The sequence below is a fragment of the Vanellus vanellus genome, assembly GCF_965231255.1.
Source record: "Vanellus vanellus genome assembly, chromosome: 10".
Lineage (NCBI taxonomy): Eukaryota > Metazoa > Chordata > Aves > Charadriiformes > Charadriidae > Vanellus > Vanellus vanellus.
In genome coordinates this window covers 9,223,172-9,245,977 of record NC_138915.1, presented here as the reverse complement: position 1 = coordinate 9,245,977, position 22,806 = coordinate 9,223,172, and the positions used below count along the sequence as shown (strand labels likewise).

The following is a 22,806-nucleotide window of genomic DNA, read 5'->3' as shown; positions in this document are numbered from 1 at the left end:
AACCGAAAGGGACTAAAGCTAAACAAGGAGAAAAAAATAAAAGCTTTACCCTGAGTATTTCCTCAATCTTGTTAGCCCAGTGTGAGGGTGGGTCAGGACATCTATGGGTGGATGTGAATGAAGAAGAATGAAGGGACTGCCTCTTCAAGTGGCTGGTTTCGAACAAGGTTTCACTGTCTGAATATGACAGTATGTCTGGGCTGTACATGCCTGCCTTCTCCTTTGAGAGTATGCTAATACTCTGATTATGCAGCCAGCTCGATCAGGGAGATCTTTTATAAATGTGCTGTGGCTTCATATGACAGCTGTGAAGATGGCAGCTCTCTTCTACTAAAATGCTGAGGTCTTGCTTTTCTCTGGTCTCCTTGTCTCTACCTTCCAACCATGTGGTTTATTATTCCTCTTGTATCAAACTGACAGTTGTATAATCACCAAGTAAGCCAATGTAGCTCATTTATCCAACACAAAATATTCTGTTTTCTGAGTTAGTCTTGTGCCGCTTTTAATAATTTGAGGAGACCTGGTTTGAAATCAGTATGCACCAGAACCAGGGCAAGAGAGGGCATGTGAGTGGAACAGGGAGCAGGCAGGACTGCAGAAAAGAAAGTGATATCCTATTTTTAGCAGTGTTAAACTGGTAATTTTGCTAAGACCACCTTGTGGAAATGCATGCTTGATCTTCAGCTGCTTCAGCAACATTGATGCTTGTGCAGCTCTGCAGTGGAAAGCAGGCAACGTTGGGACAGTAAAGGTTTAGACCTTTACTGATTTTTATCTATTTTTTTATATTTTATGTCAGATTTTTATCCGTAGTGGAACCATATCCTTAGAGCTGATCCTAAATAAAAACTTTTAGAGATGCCTTGCTTCCATTTTCTTCGTGCTATACTATTCTCAACAAATGGATGGTAAATACAGCCCAAAACATTACTACTGAGTGGAGTGTACTTATTGTTTTCAAGACTTCTCTCGATCACCATTCCAACAGCAGTTTTGAGAGCCTATAATAAATCACAGGTCTGTTTGCAACTGTCTGTCAGTGTCTCAATATTGTTCTTGTGCTTACTTCCAGAAGCTAATTCTTGTCTCTCTCCAGTTTGAGCATAGGTTGGGTTCAGATCTCCTTGAATAAATAACATAATGTAAAATCTGATAGCTCATCTGATTGATAGCTTAGTTAATATGGAATATACAGCTGCTATCCATAATCCTCTGTTGAATTTGCAAACTTGTGCTAATTGAAAGAAAATTGTTGCTGACAGTGTTTTTAAAAAAGTCAAAAAAACAACCAAACAAACAAAAAACAAACAATCAACCAAAAAACCAAACCCCCAAGATTAGATGTGTGTAGTACCCCACAAAAGATGAGATATATTTAGTCTCTGTTGTTTAGTTTCTGCACAGCAGCTGCTTTACTTCCTGATCTTATCTTGAAACTATACATCATCATTTTTATAAGATTATTCACCACCATAATACCTGCATGATATGTATTTATTTCTAACTATGATAGCTCTGTGGGAATGCCAGTTTTGACGGGAGACGCTGGTAGTCATGCTGTCTGACTTTGACCTCTTCCACTCCCAATGTGGCCAGTTATCCTGGTCATTTAAAATGTCTGAGAGCCAGATCATGCCAGTGTTGCTATTGGATCTACAAAGGGGATTTACGTGGCAGTGAGGCCTGGCATAGGTGCCTGTCTGATGGAGCTCTTCATTTTGCAAAAAACATCTTGACTTGAGGCTTCGTTCTGAATGACTTATGTCAGTCTCAGTGCAGTAATGGTGTCAGGTTACCATATTTGCAAATGATTAGAAGTTAATTATGTAAATACTACAGTGTCTGATCTTAGTTTGTAGATGAACAGGTGAGACAAATGTCTGAATTGTAGTAATGGCATATTAAAGGCAAGGGTAATTATATCTTTATTTTTAAACACACTGAGAAGCTGACAGCCTTTTCACTGAGTAGAAGCTTAGTGATTTATAATATATGAAAAGCATAAACCGGTAAGTTAGAAATAGAAAAAACAATTTACTTTCTTTGCATGTGTGTAACACCTTGTTCTAGTTTTTCTGCTTTCTTCTTTTGTAATGCATAAAGATTGGTCAAATATTTAATAACTTGTGTGTACGTTACATATTCTACTTGTACACGAGTATATATTTATGTACTGTGATTTGGTAAATAGAGCAAATATATAACTATTTATAAATAGACTGCTTGCCAAACTGTATTGTCAGATTGCAGCTGCTCTCTCCTTTATCTTGCAGAACTACATTTTGTTGTGAGCAACCAGTGAATCGCATGTTATTTTTGTGTTCAAAATAGTAATGATAAATTGAATATTGAAGGCAAGTATTTAGTCTGTAGGAGTACTGAAACAGACTGTGTTGAAATTGTGGCTTAGCACCTGCAAGGAAGTAAACAGAATTATTTGCATAGTGAAACATAAAAAGTAGCTTACCAAAAATGTTACAAAACTTGAGAGCCTTTTTTAAAGTGACGTAGTAGCTTTCTGCTTCAAGTGGAGCAGTAGTCTTCTGCTTTTAGACTATGGATCTGCAGTGAAATCCCTACTTCCGTTCAATGCAAAGAGGCTTTAATTTGCTTCTGCAAAAATCTTAACTAATGTGTTATAAGTCTTGTTTTTACCAGCTACAGGTATTGATAAGTCACAAGCCTTGCATCCCATAAGATTTGAGTGGTGATTTACTATAATTTTTTTATTTCTTACCTCTTTAATATTTTCCTTGATTTCTTCTTTCTGTTTCCTATGGCAGCTGAAAAGTACTTGAAACTGATTTTTAATTAGTTGATAGACTAACAGAAATTGATGGGCTTCCATCAGACATGGAGCGCTTATCTCCATCAAACGTAGGAGAGATACGGTCAGTACATTGATTGCAAACTATCCCGCTTTGAATCCAAGATGTGAGATAAACCCAGTAATCAGTATAATTTAAATGTATGATAGATGTGGAGGGAAGGAAAGATGTGTGAAGAAGGCATGGAACAGAACTGGCCAACTTTTTATTATATTCTGGTATTTGAAAGGCTTGCCTTTGTGCGTAATGATGCACTGAGTGAGGTTGGCAGGGCTTTTCTGTTTTGTGGAGTCATGCAATTCCCATAGCTGGGTATGCAGTTTGCTTCTCCAACCTTCTTCTGCCCTCTGTGCTCTGAAGGATATGAACACCTAGTACACCTAGCTGGACAGTACTAAATGCTTATGGGCAGTGAAGTGACTTCCCTGTTTTCATCCTGCCACCAGAGGTGTGTGTATGTGAGGGGCACTCATATGAAGGAACCTGTACCCACAAAAAGCCAAGTCATGTATTTTTACTAAGAAAGCACCTCTTAAATCTTACTTTGAGTGATATGAAAACCTATGCAGAATGTACTGTAAATGGCATAATTTCTTCTGTCCCATTTGCCTGCTGCACTGTAGAATTGCATTCAGATTATGTGCACTGTGACGTGAAAGCTTTGGCAGTGTTAAGTTAATTAAGACACACAGATACAAACACACTGCTTTTAATTTGTAAGCTTGGGTTATTTAGGACAAAAGTGGAAATACACGGGTCAGTAGTGCAGATTTGAAGCTTACCTGAACTGTAACAAACTCTTCTGGGATCTAAATACGTATTTATCACATTGATTTGTTCACTATAATGGGGTTTATCAATTTGGTGCATCAGAATAGTAAAAGGTCCAATTCAACAACAAATATGTTATTCAATAGAAATTACTTCACATTACTTCTATTTATTAGTAACAAAATGTGATAATGGGCGATGTACAAATGTGTGCCAAATGTAGCTTGTACTGACACAAGCAAGAAAATACAATTGTATCCAAGCATCTCTTATGTTTGCTTACGTATATGGTTCTCAGTATTAAAATGATTATAAATGTGGGTTGCTTGTTACACTAAAGTTAAACTGTAGATTGAAATTAAATAGAACTGTATGAAATGGGTATAAATGGATGTTCTCCTACTCTGACTTTTCTGCTGTGTCATGTTGGAATTCAAAGAGGGATACAAATTTTTCTTTCGTCTAATGAGCTGCTTAAGGGGAAGTGAATGTATTTAAAGTAATTTCTCAATTTAAGATTTTAACTGTATATTGTTAAATGGAACCATGCTACTACAATTGTCAGAGTGGAAAAGAAAGCATTTTATGCTCTTTGAACCTGCTTTGTATATTGCTCTATATATTTTGTGGTGAGACGGGCCTAAGGTAGGTTGGGGATGTTGCTGTATTTCAGATTAGCATTTAGCCTGAACTAAAGTTCACACCGTCTTCGCAGAATATTTCAGGACTTGATATTTTAGCTCTTGAGTGAAAAGCTGTTGGAGGTGGTGGGGGCAGGATTCGGATCTTTAATCTCTTTTGTACAATGAGTAAGACTTTCAGTAGTGATCAGATTAAGTATACAGTCTGTACGCCATGTGCACATATAAATATGTGTGTATAAGTTTTTGTTATAATTTAGTTAACGTTTGCAGAAGAAAAATAATGTTTGTCTTCAGTTTTTTAGATACCGTTCAACTTTAAATACTGTTCTTGTCGGAGTTTTATCTGAATAGTTCATGTAAAGATCTAAACCCAAACTTTGCTCCGTACGCTTGCACATTCATTGTAGTGTTCTGTTATTTGCTAGTCTTCAGATTTTTGCTGGTTAATCCATGCTATTAATGATTCTTCAGTGATGTAGGAAGAATTTGTACTACCTGCAATGTCAACAGAACTGATAAAGCTGAATTGTCATCTTTAATAGTTGTGGGTTGTGTGACTTGAAAGCTTTTGTAGCAGATGTGGTAAAGCTGCCGTAGCTAAGCATTTTAAATGGAACGCGCTGTACACAGTAGGACACTGTTCTTTTGGAAAGCATTCTGTCCATCCCCTCCTCATGCACAGTAAATTTAACCCTGTTTTTTTTTTCTTTAAATGTGAAAATAAAATACACTATAATAACAGCTATGACAGTGCAGTGTAATAAACTTATGTATTTCACTTAAACTTAAGTTGAGTAATTTTTAAGTTCTCACCAGGAAACTTGCAGTAAGTAGCAACTTAAATAATGTATTCCTGCCTTTGAGACATCTTTTAGGTGATCTGTTAGGATTCCAGTCTTTCTGTTTCCTCCTGTTATAAGATTCTCCTTTGTCTCTTTGGTTCCTTGGTGAATTCTTAGCATAGTTGCTCTTCAGGATATGGCAAATTCCTTTGGGGAGGAGGGGTGGGTTCTTGTGTGTAGCTGTTTATTAATATTTCAGCAAATCAGTTGCATCTACTGCTTTAGATAGTGATATTTCTCTTTCACTAAAATATAATAATAATTTGTTTCAGTTAAATAACCAACCTTTTTCAGTCTTTCTGCTTAGCTTCTGATAGAATAATTTTTTCTGATGCAGTTGACATCCACCTCTTTCCTTCTTCATCTCTCTCTCCATCCCACTCGATAGCCTCTTACTTAGTCAAAAGAATCTGTAATGTTTACTTACACTGAAGGCCTACCCTTTTAAAAATGGTGAAGACATTCAGAACACACAACTTGGGAATGCATTGTTTACTTCTGCAAAACTGCTAATGAATGTGCTTGCTCTAAAATAATGATTTTAATTTAAAATTTCAGTGTCTAAAACTGGTGGGAAAAGTGTCTTGTGTGAGCAGTAACGTCCTTTTAAAATACTTGTTGATTTGAAATGCATGAGGGAAAAAAACCTCCTTTTGGAGGGATTCAATTTTGTGTTTTGATTAGAGCTGTTTACTGTTTAAACCATTATAACATGTTAGGCTAAACAGAATTGCCTTGAGCCATTAGAGTCTGCCTTCATAAGATGTAAGGAAACCTCCATCTGGGCCTCTAGTACACTTATGAAGCATTGCCTTACCTCCGTAGGCATAATCATGGCACCTTAGAACCATGATTATTGTTGTTTTCTTGCTTGCCGGGTTCTCTGCATTTCTGCTTAGTTCGGGTCTACGTCTGTGAAAATGATGTAGATTTGTGAAGCTCAGTTTGGCATTCAATTTGTTCTTTTAATGTCTTTGAATAGCTAGGAGACTTTCAGCTTTTTTGTTACAAATGAGCTGTGGCTCTTGAATGCTTTCTGCTCTGGCTGCTGTTGCTCAGTTAGCTCAAGACAACGCATTCTCTTCTCTGGTGTGGTTTTTGGTTTTTAGTTTGGTTGGGTGTTTTTTTGTTTTTTTTTTTTTTTTTTTTTTGAAACAGCTCAGTTTCATGCTCCAGTTGGCATCCAAAGAATTCGTAAGCCACCAAAATCAATTTTCTCAATGAAGGAGATTCCTAAAATAAACATTACTTTTGCTTTCATCGTAAACTGTAAAAACAACCCAAGGAAAAAAGGGGTTAGTTAGGTAATACAGCCCACTTGGAATTGGTTGAAAGGAAAAGGAAGCTTAAAAGGTATGAGGAAGTTGTCAGAATCCTGGGTGAGGATGCTGTGTTGTATAAATGAGTCTTGAGAGGAGCAACAAAGCAATAGAAAAGTAGGTAGTGTTACCTGCTAACAACAATTTTTGTTTCATTTTTAATGGCAACTTTTAATTTTCAGAGTTTTACAGAAAACCTGATTTCTGTTAGTAAAGGGGAGGGGATGCAGAAAGAAGACTGGTTCCTAATGGTAATGAATAGCCTTGAAAACCTTTTTATGCTTTCCATTTTATGTGTACTATTTTATGTAGTGATTGCAGCTGTACCTTTTGGAGAAATTTTGGTAAGAAGATGGTGGATTATTTGGTGACAATATGAAATATAGGAAATAAACCAATATAAACTATTTTAAAACATTTCAACCGCCTGACAGTAAAAAAAAAAAAATCCAACAGTTTAAGCTTTGTAATTTTTATTACTTTGTCACTTCTCGTTTTAACTATTGTCACATTTTCATTTATTTCATTAGCAGATCTGTATTTTTTATTACTTATTGCTCTTTGCTTTATGGTCTTACAAGTATCAGATTTAAATGGAGAGAAGGGGATTGGCATGGAAAAGTCAGTCCTGTTTTGTGGTGGGCATTAGGGGTGTAACTGATGATGAGCTCTCATATTCGCCACTTTCAGTGAGTTTGGAGTAATAAGATGCTTCTACATCCTACAGCTTTTTTTTGCATTTGCAAATGAAGAAAAGTTTTCTGAAAATGGATGGATGGTGTACAATCCGATGTCTGAATACAGGAGACAAGTGAGTAATTAAAGTTGCAGTTGCCTGATACTTTTGTATCTGACAACTTACGTAGAGGAATTATTGTTTGTACATTTCTCTTATCAGCTCTTTTGGGGGGGGGGGGGGGGAGAATGAGGGAAGATGGAAATAAAACTTGAAAAAAGTGAAGGAAAGAAATAAAACACTGGAACCTTTAAAACAATTTAGAATGTCGCAGGAAGGTAGTCTTTGCTCTTTGAGGGAAGTGATTGATACTTCTTACAATGTGCCACTGTTAAGTGAGCAGGGGGTGGTGAGAACATGCCAAATATGTAACTATAGTGTCCTAAATATAGACTTGATTTGGTCTTTGATTTGGTATCCTTCCTGAATTGAAGGGGGAAAAGAAAAAGCATCTTATTTTAGAAGCAGCATTGCTTTACAGGATTTATTTATATGTCTATCAGTATTCTGCTTTCTTTTTAGGTGATTTTGGGAAAATGACAATGAAAGAGGATGATATATTTTGATTTTTAAATGTCTTTCAGACGATTTATTTTTGCTTTAAATATGACTTAAAAAAATAAAAAAAACCAAACAATAAGGACTTCCTTAGTTGTTTTTTTTTTTTTTTTTTACCCTCCATATTTTTTGGTTCAAGGTTTAGAGGCCCAAGACCCAAAAAAGGTAAAATACAAACACCCACACGAACCCTACTGTGCATGTGCGGAGGGCTTATCAGTCTTTCTCAATTTCCTGGCTGCTCTTTGTGAAATGCCTTACTGAGCAGACTGCAACTAAAAGTTGTTGTTTCTCAGTAAGAAAGCTACCCTGAATCTTATTTTTAACCAGAAGGTAGTATCAGGCTACAAGGAAGAAAGGTTAAGATGAGACTTCTCCCTGTCTTCTCAGGACCATAGTCTCTCTTCAGCAGGCAAAGTGGCAAGGCGGAGCTTTGAAGGAGAAGACAATTTTTTTTTTCCTTAATCCCACAGTTAAAGAAATACATCTACTAGTTTTAATCATTGTTTTGAAAGTTGTTAGGAGAATAGAATTGTGTATGTAAGAGTATGAGATAGCTGTGCAGTTGTTTAAGGCTGTGAATCTGCCAGCAATGGGTTGTTTTGTGTGGTTTTGTAATCTTTTTTCTTCTATTGTTTTGAAACAGTATTATAGTTAGGTTAAATTGGTAGGTTGTTGCCACCATGTGGCCATAATGTCATGTAAAATTCAAGAGCAGAATTACTATTTGTATGGCCAGAAATACATTGAAAATCTTTGTGTTACATTTTAGGGACTGCCTAATGAACGGTGGCGAGTAACTTTTATTAATGAACATTACGGACTGTGTGACACATATCCATCGCTCTTAGTAGTGCCATATAATGCAACAGATGATGACCTCAAGAGAGTTGCTGCCTTTAGGTCCAGAAACAGAATCCCGGTGAGTATTGTGTGATGAAAGTTACCTTATAGTGTAGCTAGTTTTAAGTATGCATCCAAACAACTTTTTGCTGAACACAACACAGAAGATGCTTTTTTTGGAAATGGTTACAGCAAAATAGATTTGATTGGCTGGTGGTTTTTACTGCTTGAAACTAGTGTCTTCGCCAAGCCACATTTCCTCCCCCCCCCCCCCCCCCCAACAATCACCCATTCCAGCTTTCTTGGTTTGGACTTGATTTTTCTAGCAACAACTGCTAGCATTGCAGATTCCCTTTTCTTAATGAAGTACGAGCCTTGGACTGCCATCTGTACTAGTTTGTGACTACTTTTGGATGCACATAAAAAGTGATAGCAAATGTCATCCTCCTATAAGCAAACTGCAGGGCATTTAAACATAGTTCCAATGGTCAGTCCTAAAATAAGACCTCGTGCATAGTTTCTGTAGTGAATTCTTGGGCTTTTTAGCCCTTTAAATTGGGCTGTGGAATTTAAGATAAACCCATTTGACTTTTTGACTCTATTTCTGTAACTAAAATTCTTTGAGGTAAGAGAATTTTTATGTATCAGCTCTTCACATCACTATAAAAAATACTAATTTATATCACAATACAATCTGTTTTAACTAATAATTTGGCAAACTCGGAAGAGGTGTTAGATTCTTAGCATCAGAAAGCAGCTTTGTATCTCAGTTAATTTCAAACAGATGCAAAGCTCAATATGATAAATATTTATTAGATATGGTATTTACTGTCAGGCTAGGCCTATCATAAATTTACTATATATACACATATTGTATATGTATTATATATAACGCATATAAAATATAGATGTTAAATATGTAGCGTGTGCATATAGTTCTTATAACCTAGCTGTATCTTCTCTGTCATCTCAAAATTCGTGACAGGGCTTTTGTATGCCTGTACAGTAAGAGTTATTTCCTTGGTAATAGTAACTTTATTCTTGTCAGGAAATAACCAATCATACTCACCCACACACACACTGACAGGTCTTGTTTCTACATATAAAACTAAGGGTTGTATTTCAGGAGTGAATACTTTCTGAGGATTTTTTTTTTTTTAACTCTAATGTTTTTTTTATTCTGTAACCCACAACTTTCAGACTGGGTGAGAATACTGTTTCCTAATATTCTTCAGTGATGAAGCTGGAGTTTTTACCTGCTTCTCGGGGTGCTTATCTTTAATCTCTTGCACTGCAGTCTGTTCCCTAGGCAGCTCACTGTCTCTTGTTTGTGATAAGTCCCCTCTGGCTCAGAACAACAACAAAGGCAGCATGCAGTCTGCTCCAGTGCTGCCTCTTTGTAAAGAGGGCTGAGAAACAAAATGTACTTTAAAGAGAAGGGGAAACATTCAGGATACTGCAGAAAGGTTCAACTTTCCTTCTTTATCCGAAAGAAGGGAAAAGCTGTTCTTGTAGAATTGGAGCATCTTAGTCACCATTTCTACAATGAGTTCATTCTTCTGAATTGTTTCTTAGTTTCAGCAGGCATTGCTTTGTTTGTTTCCAGTTTGCTTTTCAGAATTATTTGTGCAACCTAAGACTTGTAGGAAAATATTAAAATACACTGGATTATGTAAGTATCATTTCAGTAAGAGTTAAGTATGTAAGAGAATGAACTCTTAAAGATTATTATTATTAAATTTTATGAGACTAAAGTGAAGCAATTGATATGTCTGGTGATAGTCGTTTGAAGAAATAAAATAAAAAGTGTTAATATTCATATTGTCTATTTTAAAGAATGCAACTTTAAGTTCTGTCTTTTTAATAAAAGGTATTTCTTCTAATGTGTTTTTGACATGTGATTAGGTTCTGTCATGGATTCATCCAGAGACTCAAGCTGTTATTATGCGCTGCAGTCAACCCCTTGTTGGAATGAGTGGCAAGAGGAATAAAGATGATGAAAGATATCTTGACATCATCAGGGAGGCTAACGGGCAAATCTCAAAACTGACCATCTATGATGCTAGGCCCAATGTCAATGCAGTTGCAAACAAGGTAAACAGATGCCTAATACAGGGATGGGGAGGAGGCTTAGCTTGAAGTTTTCTGTGAGGATGTTTTTGGGAACAGTAGTTAACCTTAATATAGATAAATTCACATAATATATATATTTACATAATCAAATACTGAGGCTCAAGGCCATGAAAGGACATGAGTGCCTAAAGTAGGTAATAAGCAGGGTTTCAGGACCATATGTGGATTTCCAGACACGTTTTACCCTGTCTGTTATCAGTCAAGCACAGATCTTAGCATGGGACTGAAATCAGATATGACTACACTCTGCACTGTGAGGTAGGTGTAGGCTGAGCTGTAGAGCGTGTCCTCTGTTGGAATGACATGCCACCTCTGTGCAAGCCACAGCTCTGCTTCATATCCTCTGTGAAAATTCTGTCCAGGAAAGGCTGTGCACAGAAAGCCAAGCCCACTGACAGGCATCTTTTGGTTCTTCCAAACCATTACATTAACTACTTCAGACCTATCCAGGCATCCAGTAAATACGGAGAAAGTGATGAATAAGTTAATTTGGGGCTTTCCACTCTGAACAGCAGCATGAGTAGGATCTTGGATACCTACATACCTATTCTTCCCTAGTTGCCTGTAGTTGGTTAAATGCAGTAACAAGACGTAGTGTTTCCATCTGACAAAGTGACCATTTCTTCTGTGATCAAAGCCTAAATGGGATCAGAATCATAGAACAGCCTAGACTGGACGGGACCTTGAAAGATCATCTGGTCCAGCTTTTCAAGATGAAATGGTATCCCTGTCCCTTGATTTTCCCCTCTATCCTCCCTCAACCTGGTGAGGACCAGATTGTTCAGGCATACTCAGATGATGCCAGTCACAGTGTGTCAGCATTGCGTTTGGCATAGAGCATAGCAGACAGGATGTGCTCCATGTTTATATGAAAAGCCTAGTTAGGGAGAGGCGGTGAAGGACACAAGTTTAATGCTTTCTTCGTATGAGAATGTAGCAACTTCACTCCCTCCATGTCTAGGATAGTCCCTTACTCACTGAGTTTCAAGCACAAATGAAGTGGACGTGCTCTTCAGTCCTTCATAGTGAAGTTGTGTGTCTGCACAGCAAAGAGCATGAGAGATACGAGTTCAAGAGGGTTTGAGATCGTAGTGAAATGACGAGCATGCTTGCCTGGGAGAGAAGGAATTCTAGCTTCTGAATAGTATTTTTGGCACAAAATGAACACTAATCTAGCGGGATGAATCCTCTTTGATATTTGTGCTGAAAGGAATATGAAATGGTAAAACTTGTTTGCCTCTAGGAGGTTTATATGTAACAAATATTAAGTTGCTTCATCATTCAAGAAGGACAATAATGTTAGTGTTTTGCTGTGTGCAATTTAAACATGCACATCTGTACCTTTACAGCCCTCTTCTCTGTAACAGAGAATGTAATTTATTAAGCGAGAAACAAGGTAACAAGGTGCTTTTCTGTGTATAACACACATTCTTTCAGACGCTATCCTAGGGGCTGTTTGGCTAGGTTTTAATCTGATGTTTTGTATTTTGAAGGTCTGCCTCAATTGCTTGCATTTTACTCTACAAATTGCATTATCGTCTGCGTGCTGAATGTTTATGGGTGAACAAAACATGTAATCCTTCTGTTTGCTTTGTGGAGGGATGTAAATTCTTACATTAACTGAAATTTGTCCCCAGTTCTTGGACAAACTCAAATTTTTTACTCTGTTTGTTTCAAAGATGTATTGTGGCCAAACTTCATACACACAAACTTATTGAAGTATGAAGCACAGTTTTCAGCTTTTTTAAATGGCCAGTGTATGTCACCCATGTGTCTTAATGGACAAGGTTAATGGACAGTCATAGTAGTAAAAGGAGTAGGGTGCATTTCTGGGTCTGAGGGACAGTAACATAAAGAGCACAAGCCAGTGTGGATCAGCACTGAAAAAAATTTTCTTGAACAGCTGTGAAGATTAGTATAAGCAAAATCTTGGGCTATGCTACTCATGCATTCCTGTGTTCTTTGTACATAGGTCAAGACCACACAGTCAGTAGGAGTTGCAGCAGCCCTGATGCTAAAATTACAATCGTTCCTCACCAGGACTTCATAATACTCAAAGGAAAGAGAAAAATACAATCATTACTTCATTTAACACAGAGCCTGGCAGCTCTGGGAATACCCCCACATCTGAGGAAGAAGATAGAGAGCATAGAATAGAGATAATGCGCTACTATACAGAAATGTAGGTGGTACTAGTAGGGAAAGGCTATACCGTACTTTAGGTTGTTGTCTGATGTGTAGTTGGTGGCTGTAATGGCTTCTAAAGGCAAAATTTATTTATCTCAATTCATGGCATAGCATGTTTTTGCTGTCTGCAGGAAATGCTGTGATTTTGCAGCTATCTTCGGAAAACCTCATCAGTGGTACCGTGTCCTAAAATACGTGTGGTTTTTCCACTTCCTTTTGTGACCAGGGACATCCTCTGCTGTGGTGGTGATTAAATGTTTTGAGAGAGCAGCAGTACGATAGACTTTCTACTTTTGTGGATCTCTAATTTCTTAATGATCTAAATATACGTTTAGTCTTCAGCAATAAAATTTAATGTTAGAAGAGTTACTTTGAAGTAAATTTTAATGTTATTAGTAATTTACTTCTTAGAGGCAGAATCTAAGATTCTTGAACTTAATTCTTAAATGAAATGTAGGTTATTCTTAACTGAACTCTTAAAAATGATAAAATGTTTGGTTAAGTAAAATTAAATTTATCTGCTTAAATATCAGTTCAATATTAGCAGTAAATAATTAGGCAGTTCAAACACAGGAAAGTGGGGTTTGGTGGTGTTTGTTTTGGTAGCAGATTTGCACTGGTAAAAATACTTGCTCTCTTTTGAATTAGTGGTATAAAGAAACAGACCAATCCTTTTGACTGAATTTCTTCCTACTTGATACAGAAACAAAGAAATGAGCAATTTTATTCTCTGGAAGAGTTGATCTAGTATGTTATGAGTAACTGCTGTCTTGTGTGATGTACTTTACATTTTAATTTAACCTTTATAATCTGTCTGGGAAGTAAGTTGATTTCTCTTGTATTTGGAATCATGAGTTTGTTTAATCCTTGGTGGGAAAAGTGAACATAAATGAAGAAAAAATATTGACATTGTAATGTCAGTTGGTCAAGGAAAAGCTATTTCCATCATGAATCTCAAAAGTAATGGGGAAAGTACAAATGATGTTTTATTCTCAAAGCAGTCTGAGTCCTGACTGATGTGATGCTGGCCCGCTGTCTCTTACCTGGCTCGTTCAATCCTATTTGAAGGACTCCAGGCCCAACAGTATAAACAAGCTTTCAGTGTTTAATGTAAAATAACACATTTTCCCTTTTAGGTTTGCTCTCTTGAGGTTTTGAAAGGAACTAGGCTAGCTGGAGCCACGTGAATGTCTTTCTGGCCATATGCTGTACTTAATATACTTTGTCCTTTTAGACAAAGGAAAGTCTCCTTGAGTATTATTCTCCAGCATTCGCCCCTCGAAAGCTTGTATCTGAGACTGATGTTTTAAACAAGCAACTGAAATTATATATTGCCCAACTACAAAAAAAAGTATAAATAAAATTCAGTCCTTCTTGCGCTCTCGAAAAGCTTCTACAATAGTGTGTGTATGACTATGAAGTTAATTTTAGATCTCCTGTTTGTAGGCAACTGGGGGAGGATATGAAGGTGAAGATGCGTATCCTAATGCAGAACTTTTCTTCTTGGACATTCATAACATTCATGTCATGCGGGAATCTTTGAAGAAGTTGAAGGACATTGTTTATCCTAATGTGGAAGAATCTCACTGGTTGTCAAGTCTGGAATCAACCCATTGGTTAGAACATATAAAGGTAACTTTTTGCTGTTTGTTTGAAATTACGTTTGTCCAAATCTGTTGTATCAGACTTGCTTTCTCTGCTAGATTTTGATGTAGTCGTGATATGGAACACATCAAACTACTTGGGCTACAAAACCAGCATCACTGAATGTTGGCTTTTTGCCAATTAGTTGTAGAGTATCTCATAAGATACATCATTACTAAGCAGCAGTAGGTGAAATTCAATGTTTATTGTCTGCCTCAAGTCAAATGTCAGTCTTTAATAGAGGAGTGCATTGTTAGTCTGATTGTCTTTACATGTATGAGAACTGATTTATTTTGGTTTCTAGCAATACAGGACTACAGATTACTAATCTTTCACAAGGACAGTTATTACATCAGTTGTCTATGAATTATGGTTTTGTAAATAAATCTTGTAAATTTACTTGTAAATTTTGTAATTTTCATTTTGTAGCACAAATAAAAAAACTGGTAATTCACCAGTGTTCTTACTAGTTGACCTTTGAACCTTTTGTCTTAAGTACAGCTGTGCAAGAGTATTTAGAGTATTATGTAATAAATCCTACTTAATAAAATTTTCATTTTAAGTTACTATTTGGAAAATAAGCATATTAGAAGGGTACAAGTTCCTTTTCCCAACAACTGAGATATTTCAGTAATTTAGTTCAAAGAAAAGAGCCAAATAAAATACAGAATTTTTAGAGAGTATTTCCTATGGTAAATCCTCTCTTCCTTTAAAAAAGCTGCTTATCTTCTTCGGTTTGTCAAGGTTACTGTTTTCTGCCCCATTTTTTAAGAATTTGCTGTGAGATGAATTAGATCTTACTAAGAGATTAGGGAACCAATCTGTTTCTCTATTTTTATACATGAAATTTACTTGATCTCCTAGCAAATTCTTTTCCAGTTAACTACACCATGCTCTTTAGGTCTTCTAATGGAAACAGTATCAATTTAGATATTGTGTAGATAGAAAGAAATCAATTTATTTTTGTTAGAATGATAACACTAATCTTCTGTGTTGTTTGGTGTCTGTTCCTCTTTGCTAGCTTGTCTTGACAGGAGCTATTCAAGTGGCAGACAAGGTATCCTCAGGAAGGAGCTCTGTGTTGGTTCACTGCAGCGATGGCTGGGACCGGACAGCACAGCTGACGTCGCTGGCCATGTTGATGCTAGACAGCTACTACAGAACGATTGAAGGCTTTGAAGTTCTGGTGCAAAAAGAGTGGATAAGCTTTGGACACAAATTTGCCTCGGTAAGAATTAGAAGATAACTGCGAGGACCGCGCAACATTAACATTCTAAGGAGGTTTTAATGTTAAACTACTCTTTGTGTCAAGGTTTGATAATTCTTTTCATTATTTTAGAATTCTGATTTAAAACACTTCCAGGTAAATCTGAGCAGAGCTTTTGGTTTTGGATCCGTTTGGTTAATATTTTTTTGCTATTCTTCTCTGAGAACTCATTTTTTGTCCTTTACACCCTTTTAAAAATGTGGAATTGCTAGGGTTACTGTGGTTACTGAGCAAAGAAAGTGAGAAGGCAGAAAAATGATGTCCTCCCAAACCTTTCAGATTATGATCAAATAAGGTTGGTACGTAAGGCTTCTCCCTCACCCTCCCTTTGGACTATTTTGAATGTCATAAGAGGCTGGTATACAAGTCTGGCCAATGTCTTTTAATTGATGTTTTGATTGCATCTTCCCAAATGATCTAAACTTGTCATAATAGCTCTCAGGAGGTTGTCACTGGTAGTGCTGGCTCTAGTTCTGTTCAGTTGTCTTCTGGATGCCTAGAAGGTTAAGTAGAAATTGTCTATAGCAAGTCCTTAATATCCTGGCTGCGTGTAATGCAAAGTCAAGGGTGTTTGTGTTAGGAAACTTCGGAGTTTTAGTGGAACTTCTCTTAAATTTGGCAGCTAATCATTTAACCAGGAAATCTGTATGAAGAACCTTGAGAAGCAGAATAGGTTGCCAAGGAGAGTGTGTTGGGATATGTAATTATAAAATGTAAACTGGGAGCTGTGCAGCAGTGTTACTTGTTGATTCTGAACCTTCTAATTCACAGTAAGAAGCTTCCACATCTTCAGTAAAAGTTATTTGCACAGACAATTCATCTGTAGTGGAATATTCTAAAGATATTACTTAATATTGCTAAAATTGGGGAAATAGGTAATCTGGAAAAATCAAGAAATGGAAAAATATACCTATGTGTGTATTTCATACCCATTTTCGTTTGCAAGAGTGCCTCAGTCATTTGGAAATTCATGTATAGCTACTCAGCATGAATCACTTCACCATTTAAGTAGGCTTGTGAGCTGCGGTGGTCTTTGATCTGATATTCTAAAGGTGCTTTGAGGCTTAGGAGATTTGCATTTTGATTGGTGTAATGATGTCTGCTGTAGTCCAGGTTTTTGTGTACTTACCTATAGTCTTCTAGTAGTGATGTGTTTTCTAAACCTTTGAAGTATTCTGTCTCGGTACAGCCACAGGAAAACATTGGCTTGCCTTTTTATTCTTGTTGTGTTTTTAAAAGAACATTATAGTCGTGATGCAGATAAAATTAGATTATGTCACTAGGAGACGTGTAGGCTAGCACATATGTTATGGTTTAACACAAAGCTTAGAGATCTGTGTGCCCTTTACCATTATGAATAAATTTGAATAATCTATGATTCTTTTTATTAAAACATCAATTTTGGAGTAATCAAAGGAGTTTGTTTTCTCTCAACAGATAATGTTTTTCTCCTGTTAGGGAGGTAGGACTTTTACACCCCTTCCAGATGACTAGCTCAGTCCACTGGCTCGTCTCCGACGATGTAGCAGCAATAACAGTGTTTTAAATAGTCTGCTCTTGCTTAAACCGCTATTTGATTTTCCTAACTTGCTCACTCAAGTAATAATCTTTGGAAATGGTTGAAGCCACTCTCCTTTAGCCATCTGCTGTTTTCTGAGAGTACCGTATATTTTGATTTGATGGGTTGTTTACCTTTTAATTAGGATGGTCCTTTTCTGGAATGTTCTATAGAATAAAAACTGATAACAGAAGCCGAAAATATTTTGATCGCTTTGTTTTAGTGTGGTAGTTATTTGATAGAACTGTGAGTTTTAATAGCGGGATCTAGACACTTCAGTGCAGTTAGCATTTCCTGAACCTCATCTCTGAAACTATTGTTGTTATGCCTTCCCCCAAGTGGGGAATTGGAGAAGAGTAGGGTGTTTCTTATATTGTCTGCCTTAGAGCAAGCTTCACGTTTTCATGTTACCAGGGTTGCAATTTGGATGTTTTAATAACAAATAACTAAATAGTAGACTACTTAATAGTTCCTCTCTATATTTTCTATCTAATGAAGCACATAAGTTTCCTTGTTGAAAATGAATTCCCTACCCCAACTTTTCCATGTACAGTGAACTTAGTGCACAATCCAGATGATGAAATAGCTTGCTATGTGGAATGTCGTTCTAATATTGCATTCTAATATAAGAAATATGAGACATAAACATAACTATAGATGGAAGATACTCAGACATCCTAAAACTGCTAACCATAGTGAAAGTGGAAGGACTTTCACTCCTTACTGAATACAGGTATGACTCTGTTAAAGGATACCACATATTTTAAAACATGAAGACTGGAAAACAAGGAGCCCAATTTGTCTTCCCTGTAATGCTTTTCTCGTCATTTGCTACTGTTTATGGAGTTCAGCTGCAATCCCTCATCTCCCTCTGTTTCCTGCTACTCAGTTCTCTTACTTTAAACTATCTTGCATATCATTGTACAGAGTAGTGTACTGGTTTAATGATTTTTTTTCATGTCCTTAAGACATTAAGCCTGTTACTTTACAGGCAGATAGACAACATCTTAGTTCAACATACATGCTGTTCTTTTGTCTTCAGGAAGTATATTCAAGCAGAATTACAAAGTTAATAGAATCTCTTTTCCCTGAATATCTTATCTGTTCTCAACTATCAAATATGAAAAGGAAGGAGACAGCTTTTATCAAGCCTACCTTTGTAGGCTTGTGGGGAGAATTCCGTTGATTGTTACTTTGGACTCCTCAGAATAAGCAGCTCACCCAAATTTTAAAAATGTGCAGTAATTTTCTGTCAAGAACACGAACGTTTCTTTGAGCTCATTCATGTTCACTGTCTACCTCAGGGTCAACCTTCAGGTTGAAGTGTGGAGGGGGAAGAGGAGAACCCGTGTGGATAGTTTGATCCAGGTTCTCCCGTGGCTTAAATTACAAAAGAAGACAAAGTATATAACTTGGCTTTTGACAAACTTATTATGTAAACATAGTTGAAGATATGTCTTGCTTATTTGCAAATTAATGGATGCTTTAACAATTCTGCTTTTCCAGTAACTAGCAGGTTTTTATAACAGGACTAATTATCTCTGGAATTTTTCTCAGACATCTTTGGAAACACTTTTGCAGTATTTCTGTAGATCTGCATCTCTCCTCCTTGGTGCAGTAACTAATTTTGAAATCATAAGAACAGGTTGCTCTGTTACAGAAGCATTAATATTCTAGTGCAAAGTAAGAAACAATGTCTATTGGCCATAAAATAGACTGTTTTGGTTAACAGGAGGCTGTATTGCTTCATTTCAGAGAATAGGCCATGGTGATAAAAATCATGCTGATGCAGACAGATCGCCTATCTTCCTCCAGTTTATTGATTGCGTATGGCAGATGTCTAAACAGGTATGTTATATCATTGTTCAGAAGGTAACAATAATATCTTAACAATGATCTTAAGATATTGTTGTTAAGATATTACTGAATATCTAGATCTTTATTTAAAGTCTTTAAATATCTAGATCTTTATTACTGAATCTAGATCTTTATTAAAAAAAAAAAAAAGGCATTTGAGAGGACAGCATATCCCTCTGCTCTGATGGTCTATTCAAAGAGTGTATTTAGTTTTAAACCATACCATCTCTCTACCCTATTTCAAAAAGTGGTATTCCAACTGCAGTTATGTTGGTTAATATGGCATTGGCTATGCGTGCAAGGCTGGTGCGTCTTATATATAGGCTTCTCAGAAACATATTGAGAGATGTTACCCAGAAGAACACTTTTACAGGAATTGTGTCCAACGGGCTTAATAGGGTCTGTTGTTTCATTTTACCATTTTTGTGAAGCTGTCCCTTGAACTACGGGGACAAATGGTGTTTTGTCCAAGCTTGAAAAGGAAGCTTGGGAGCTGTTGAGTGCTGTGATTTAAATGTTGTGTTTTCAATAAGTAATGAAACAAAGCAGCAAACAGTACATTTAAGGTCAAGGATTAGGAGCTAAACCCTTATTTTCTTGTATGGTGCTGTGCTATAAAGAGTGCACTATGGATATATATCTCATTCTGTCTTGCTAGTAAAAATGTAACTGTAACTATTTGGTGTTCTATTCTTCTTTTTAGAAATTAAAGGCAATTTAAACATTTGGAGGAGAGTTCATTTCAGTGACTAGTTTGAGAAAGTTGAACACCTCGTGTCATCTGAACACTTACTCTGCTCTAAAGTATATGAAATTATTATCTTAAAAATTATTTGTAGATGTATTCAGGCTTTTAAGTGCTGCCTTTAACCTCTTAGCCAGGGCACATGCATCTCCCTGCTTTTTTGATGACGTTTAAAACTAATTTCTATTTTCTGTTGTTAGTTTCCCACAGCCTTTGAATTCAACGAGCAGTTCTTGATTACAATCCTGGATCACTTGTACAGTTGCCGGTTTGGTACTTTCTTATACAACAGTGAGTCTCTTAGAGAAAAGGAGGTTAGTCAAACTGCTGATTGTTTAATTGTATTGCTGTCTTGATCACTACAAAAAGTTTTGGTTATATTGTATTTGGTTATATGCCTTGTATGATAGTGGTTTTGAACTGGCTTTGTGTTTGTAGAATAGTTGCATGGTAAATTCCTTGGGTTTGGTAGCTTAAAGACTATGCAGTCACTAACATAATTGTCAAGTACTGGTTTTGGAATATTTATAATACAGTAACTTATTATGTTTCTAAGTAAATCAGAAGTATATTAATTCTAGAATGTAACCATGGCTTCTGTGATGGATTTTCTGATTTTGTGCAGATACTTACTGTTCTTATTTCAATTTGATTTCAGAAAGTGACTGAGAAAACATTATCATTATGGTCTTTGGTAAACAGTGAAAAATCTAAATACACCAATCCTTTTTATACTAAAGAACTAAATCGAGCACTCTATCCGGTAGCCAGTATGCGTCATTTAGAGCTCTGGGTCAATTACTACATTAGATGGAACCCAAGAATTCGGCAACAAGTAAGTAAATTCTCTACAATGTACAAAATGCTTTTAGGCTTCAAAAACAGGATTTTGTGTCATAACTGACTTGTAGAATAGTGTCTGTTCAAGTTTTGAATATTGTATTTGTAAAGATGAAGAAAAAAGGTGAAAAATATTATTCAGGTGGTTTTGTTGTGTTTTGTTTTTTTTTTTTTACCTACTCAGCTCTTCTCAGAACACTGAGCTTATTTCACTGCTTAGTATCAAGTCATCCTCAAGCTCTTTCTAGTCCCTTTTCTTGGGGACGGCACTGGGGGAACATTTTTTTAAGGGCATTTGATGCTACTAAAGGATGAATGGCAACCCTTAGAAATAGGGCTTAGTGATCCCTGAAGAGTTAGGGCATTAGCATCACAAACACGTTTAGCTGCATATGCTTAGTCTTTCTCCTTTTTCTGAGAGAGTGTATGAAGTCGTCTTACAAACTAAGATAACCTATTCAGTCCTTTCTTTTTCAAAACTGCTATACGTATTGCTGGATTGTGGTAAGATTTTATTTTTATGTAACTTTGACCCAACAGTGTTTACACCCTGAAACTGTTTGATGAAAGTTATTGAAAACTATACAAATGGATCAGATTGGAAGCCCAGAAAAGTTTTTTTATCAAATTACACATAGTTCAATTCTGTGCTTTTAATGTTTTTTATATATGGACACTATGTTTGTTACAGTCTTGCTAGAAATCTCAGCAATGTAGCATGTAAAGGTAGTGTACAGTGATTTATTTTTTGTTCTTAACAAGTTGTGAAGTTTTGAGTAGGAGAAGGTAGAGGAGCAATTTCTTTGACAGAAGCAGTCTTCACAATCCATTCCCTGGAATGAATCAGGAGCTTTCAAGCAATGCACTTCCTTTTCCGCAGCTGATCTCCTGTTTTATTTACACCACTTTAGAGGCTGCAAGAAAGCCAGATGGTTTGCTATATTTTCTTACAAGTATGTTGCTAGTTTTAATTTGAAGTTCTAGTTTTAAAGCTTTTGTTGCTTGCTGTGAAAGATGAGGGCATTTTGCAAAAGGTGAATCTAAAGATTTATTTTAGAAAGTGAAGGATTATAGGGCATGCATATTAGCTGTAAATGTACTTAAAAATGCGCTTTACCATTATTCAGGAAAGGTTTTGGGCAGGAGTTTCTTATTAGAAGATTATCACCTGGGTTTGCATTTCTACACTGCTGCTACTTGTCCCTCATTTTCACCGTTTTTATATAGAAAATGCAACTTTTTTTTTTGCTGCGCACAAAATTTATGCTTCATCTTCACTTAAGCAACTGAATAATGGACACGTGGCCTGAACCAGTTTTTTGATGACCTCTCTTGGTGTCATTGCTTAGAAGCACGTTCCGCAGCAGACTTCAGTCTAATGAGTCTGGTCTGTCACTAGCAACATCATTAACCCTATGTCTCTAATCATCTTAGTAACTACATTCAGTCATTGATCCAACTTCCACAGCTGCCTCAACATTCATCGCTGTCCTCATCTGGGGTGCATAGTGAGTGGTGCGCATAAGAGTGCTGGTTCAGCTGGTTTTGAACTGGTGAGGCATTTACATTTTGCTCCTGAAACTCTACTGCTGCTAATAGCTTTTAATTACCGGCAGTTAACTGTGAAACAGCAGCAACTTCTTGACAGGTATATGCAGCTGAAGGTAATTTTAGGCTTTGTATCTGCCTTGGATATTTGTAATACTTCTTCTCCACTTGTTTCATTACTCTCTCTGAAAAAGGAAGCTAAGCTTAAAATGGAAACAGTTAAGATGCTCTTTCTGTGAGTAATCTCCTGAAAGCTAGGGCAGTTGATTTTAAACACATTCAAGTTAACTTACAGAATTCACTAATAAAGTTTTGCGTTTATTTCACTTGTTTAGTTACACAAAGTTGCAAATCTACTGTTAAAAACTGAAGTAAGGGAAGTTATTTAATCTGAAGACATGGATTTCATCTTAATCTGATCAGTGTAGCTAAAATAGTCAGTCTGGCTAAACGCTGTTTTTAGGGAAGATGATGAGACTACTGACC

The 22,806-nt window shown here is 36.5% G+C and overlaps 1 protein-coding gene across 3 annotated transcripts in view; it reads left to right on the top strand.

Annotated features, from left to right (window-relative positions):
- MTM1 (myotubularin 1) overlaps positions 1 to 22,806 on the top strand; it is a 45,853-nt gene that overhangs the window by 20,412 nt on the left and 2,635 nt on the right. For 2 of the 3 annotated variants that reach the window (XM_082488304.1, XM_082488303.1), the window contains exons 8-15: positions 7,132 to 7,215; positions 8,471 to 8,620; positions 10,447 to 10,635; positions 14,308 to 14,493; positions 15,527 to 15,733; positions 19,086 to 19,178; positions 20,133 to 20,246; positions 20,591 to 20,767. In XM_082488304.1, coding sequence (XP_082344430.1) covers positions 7,132 to 7,215; positions 8,471 to 8,620; positions 10,447 to 10,635; positions 14,308 to 14,493; positions 15,527 to 15,733; positions 19,086 to 19,178; positions 20,133 to 20,246; positions 20,591 to 20,767 — 1,200 coding nt within the window. Of the gene's footprint in view, positions 1 to 7,131; positions 7,216 to 8,470; positions 8,621 to 10,446; positions 10,636 to 14,307; positions 14,494 to 15,526; positions 15,734 to 19,085; positions 19,179 to 20,132; positions 20,247 to 20,590; positions 20,768 to 22,806 lie in introns of those variants that run through there. The other variant, XM_082488305.1, reaches the window with a different exon arrangement.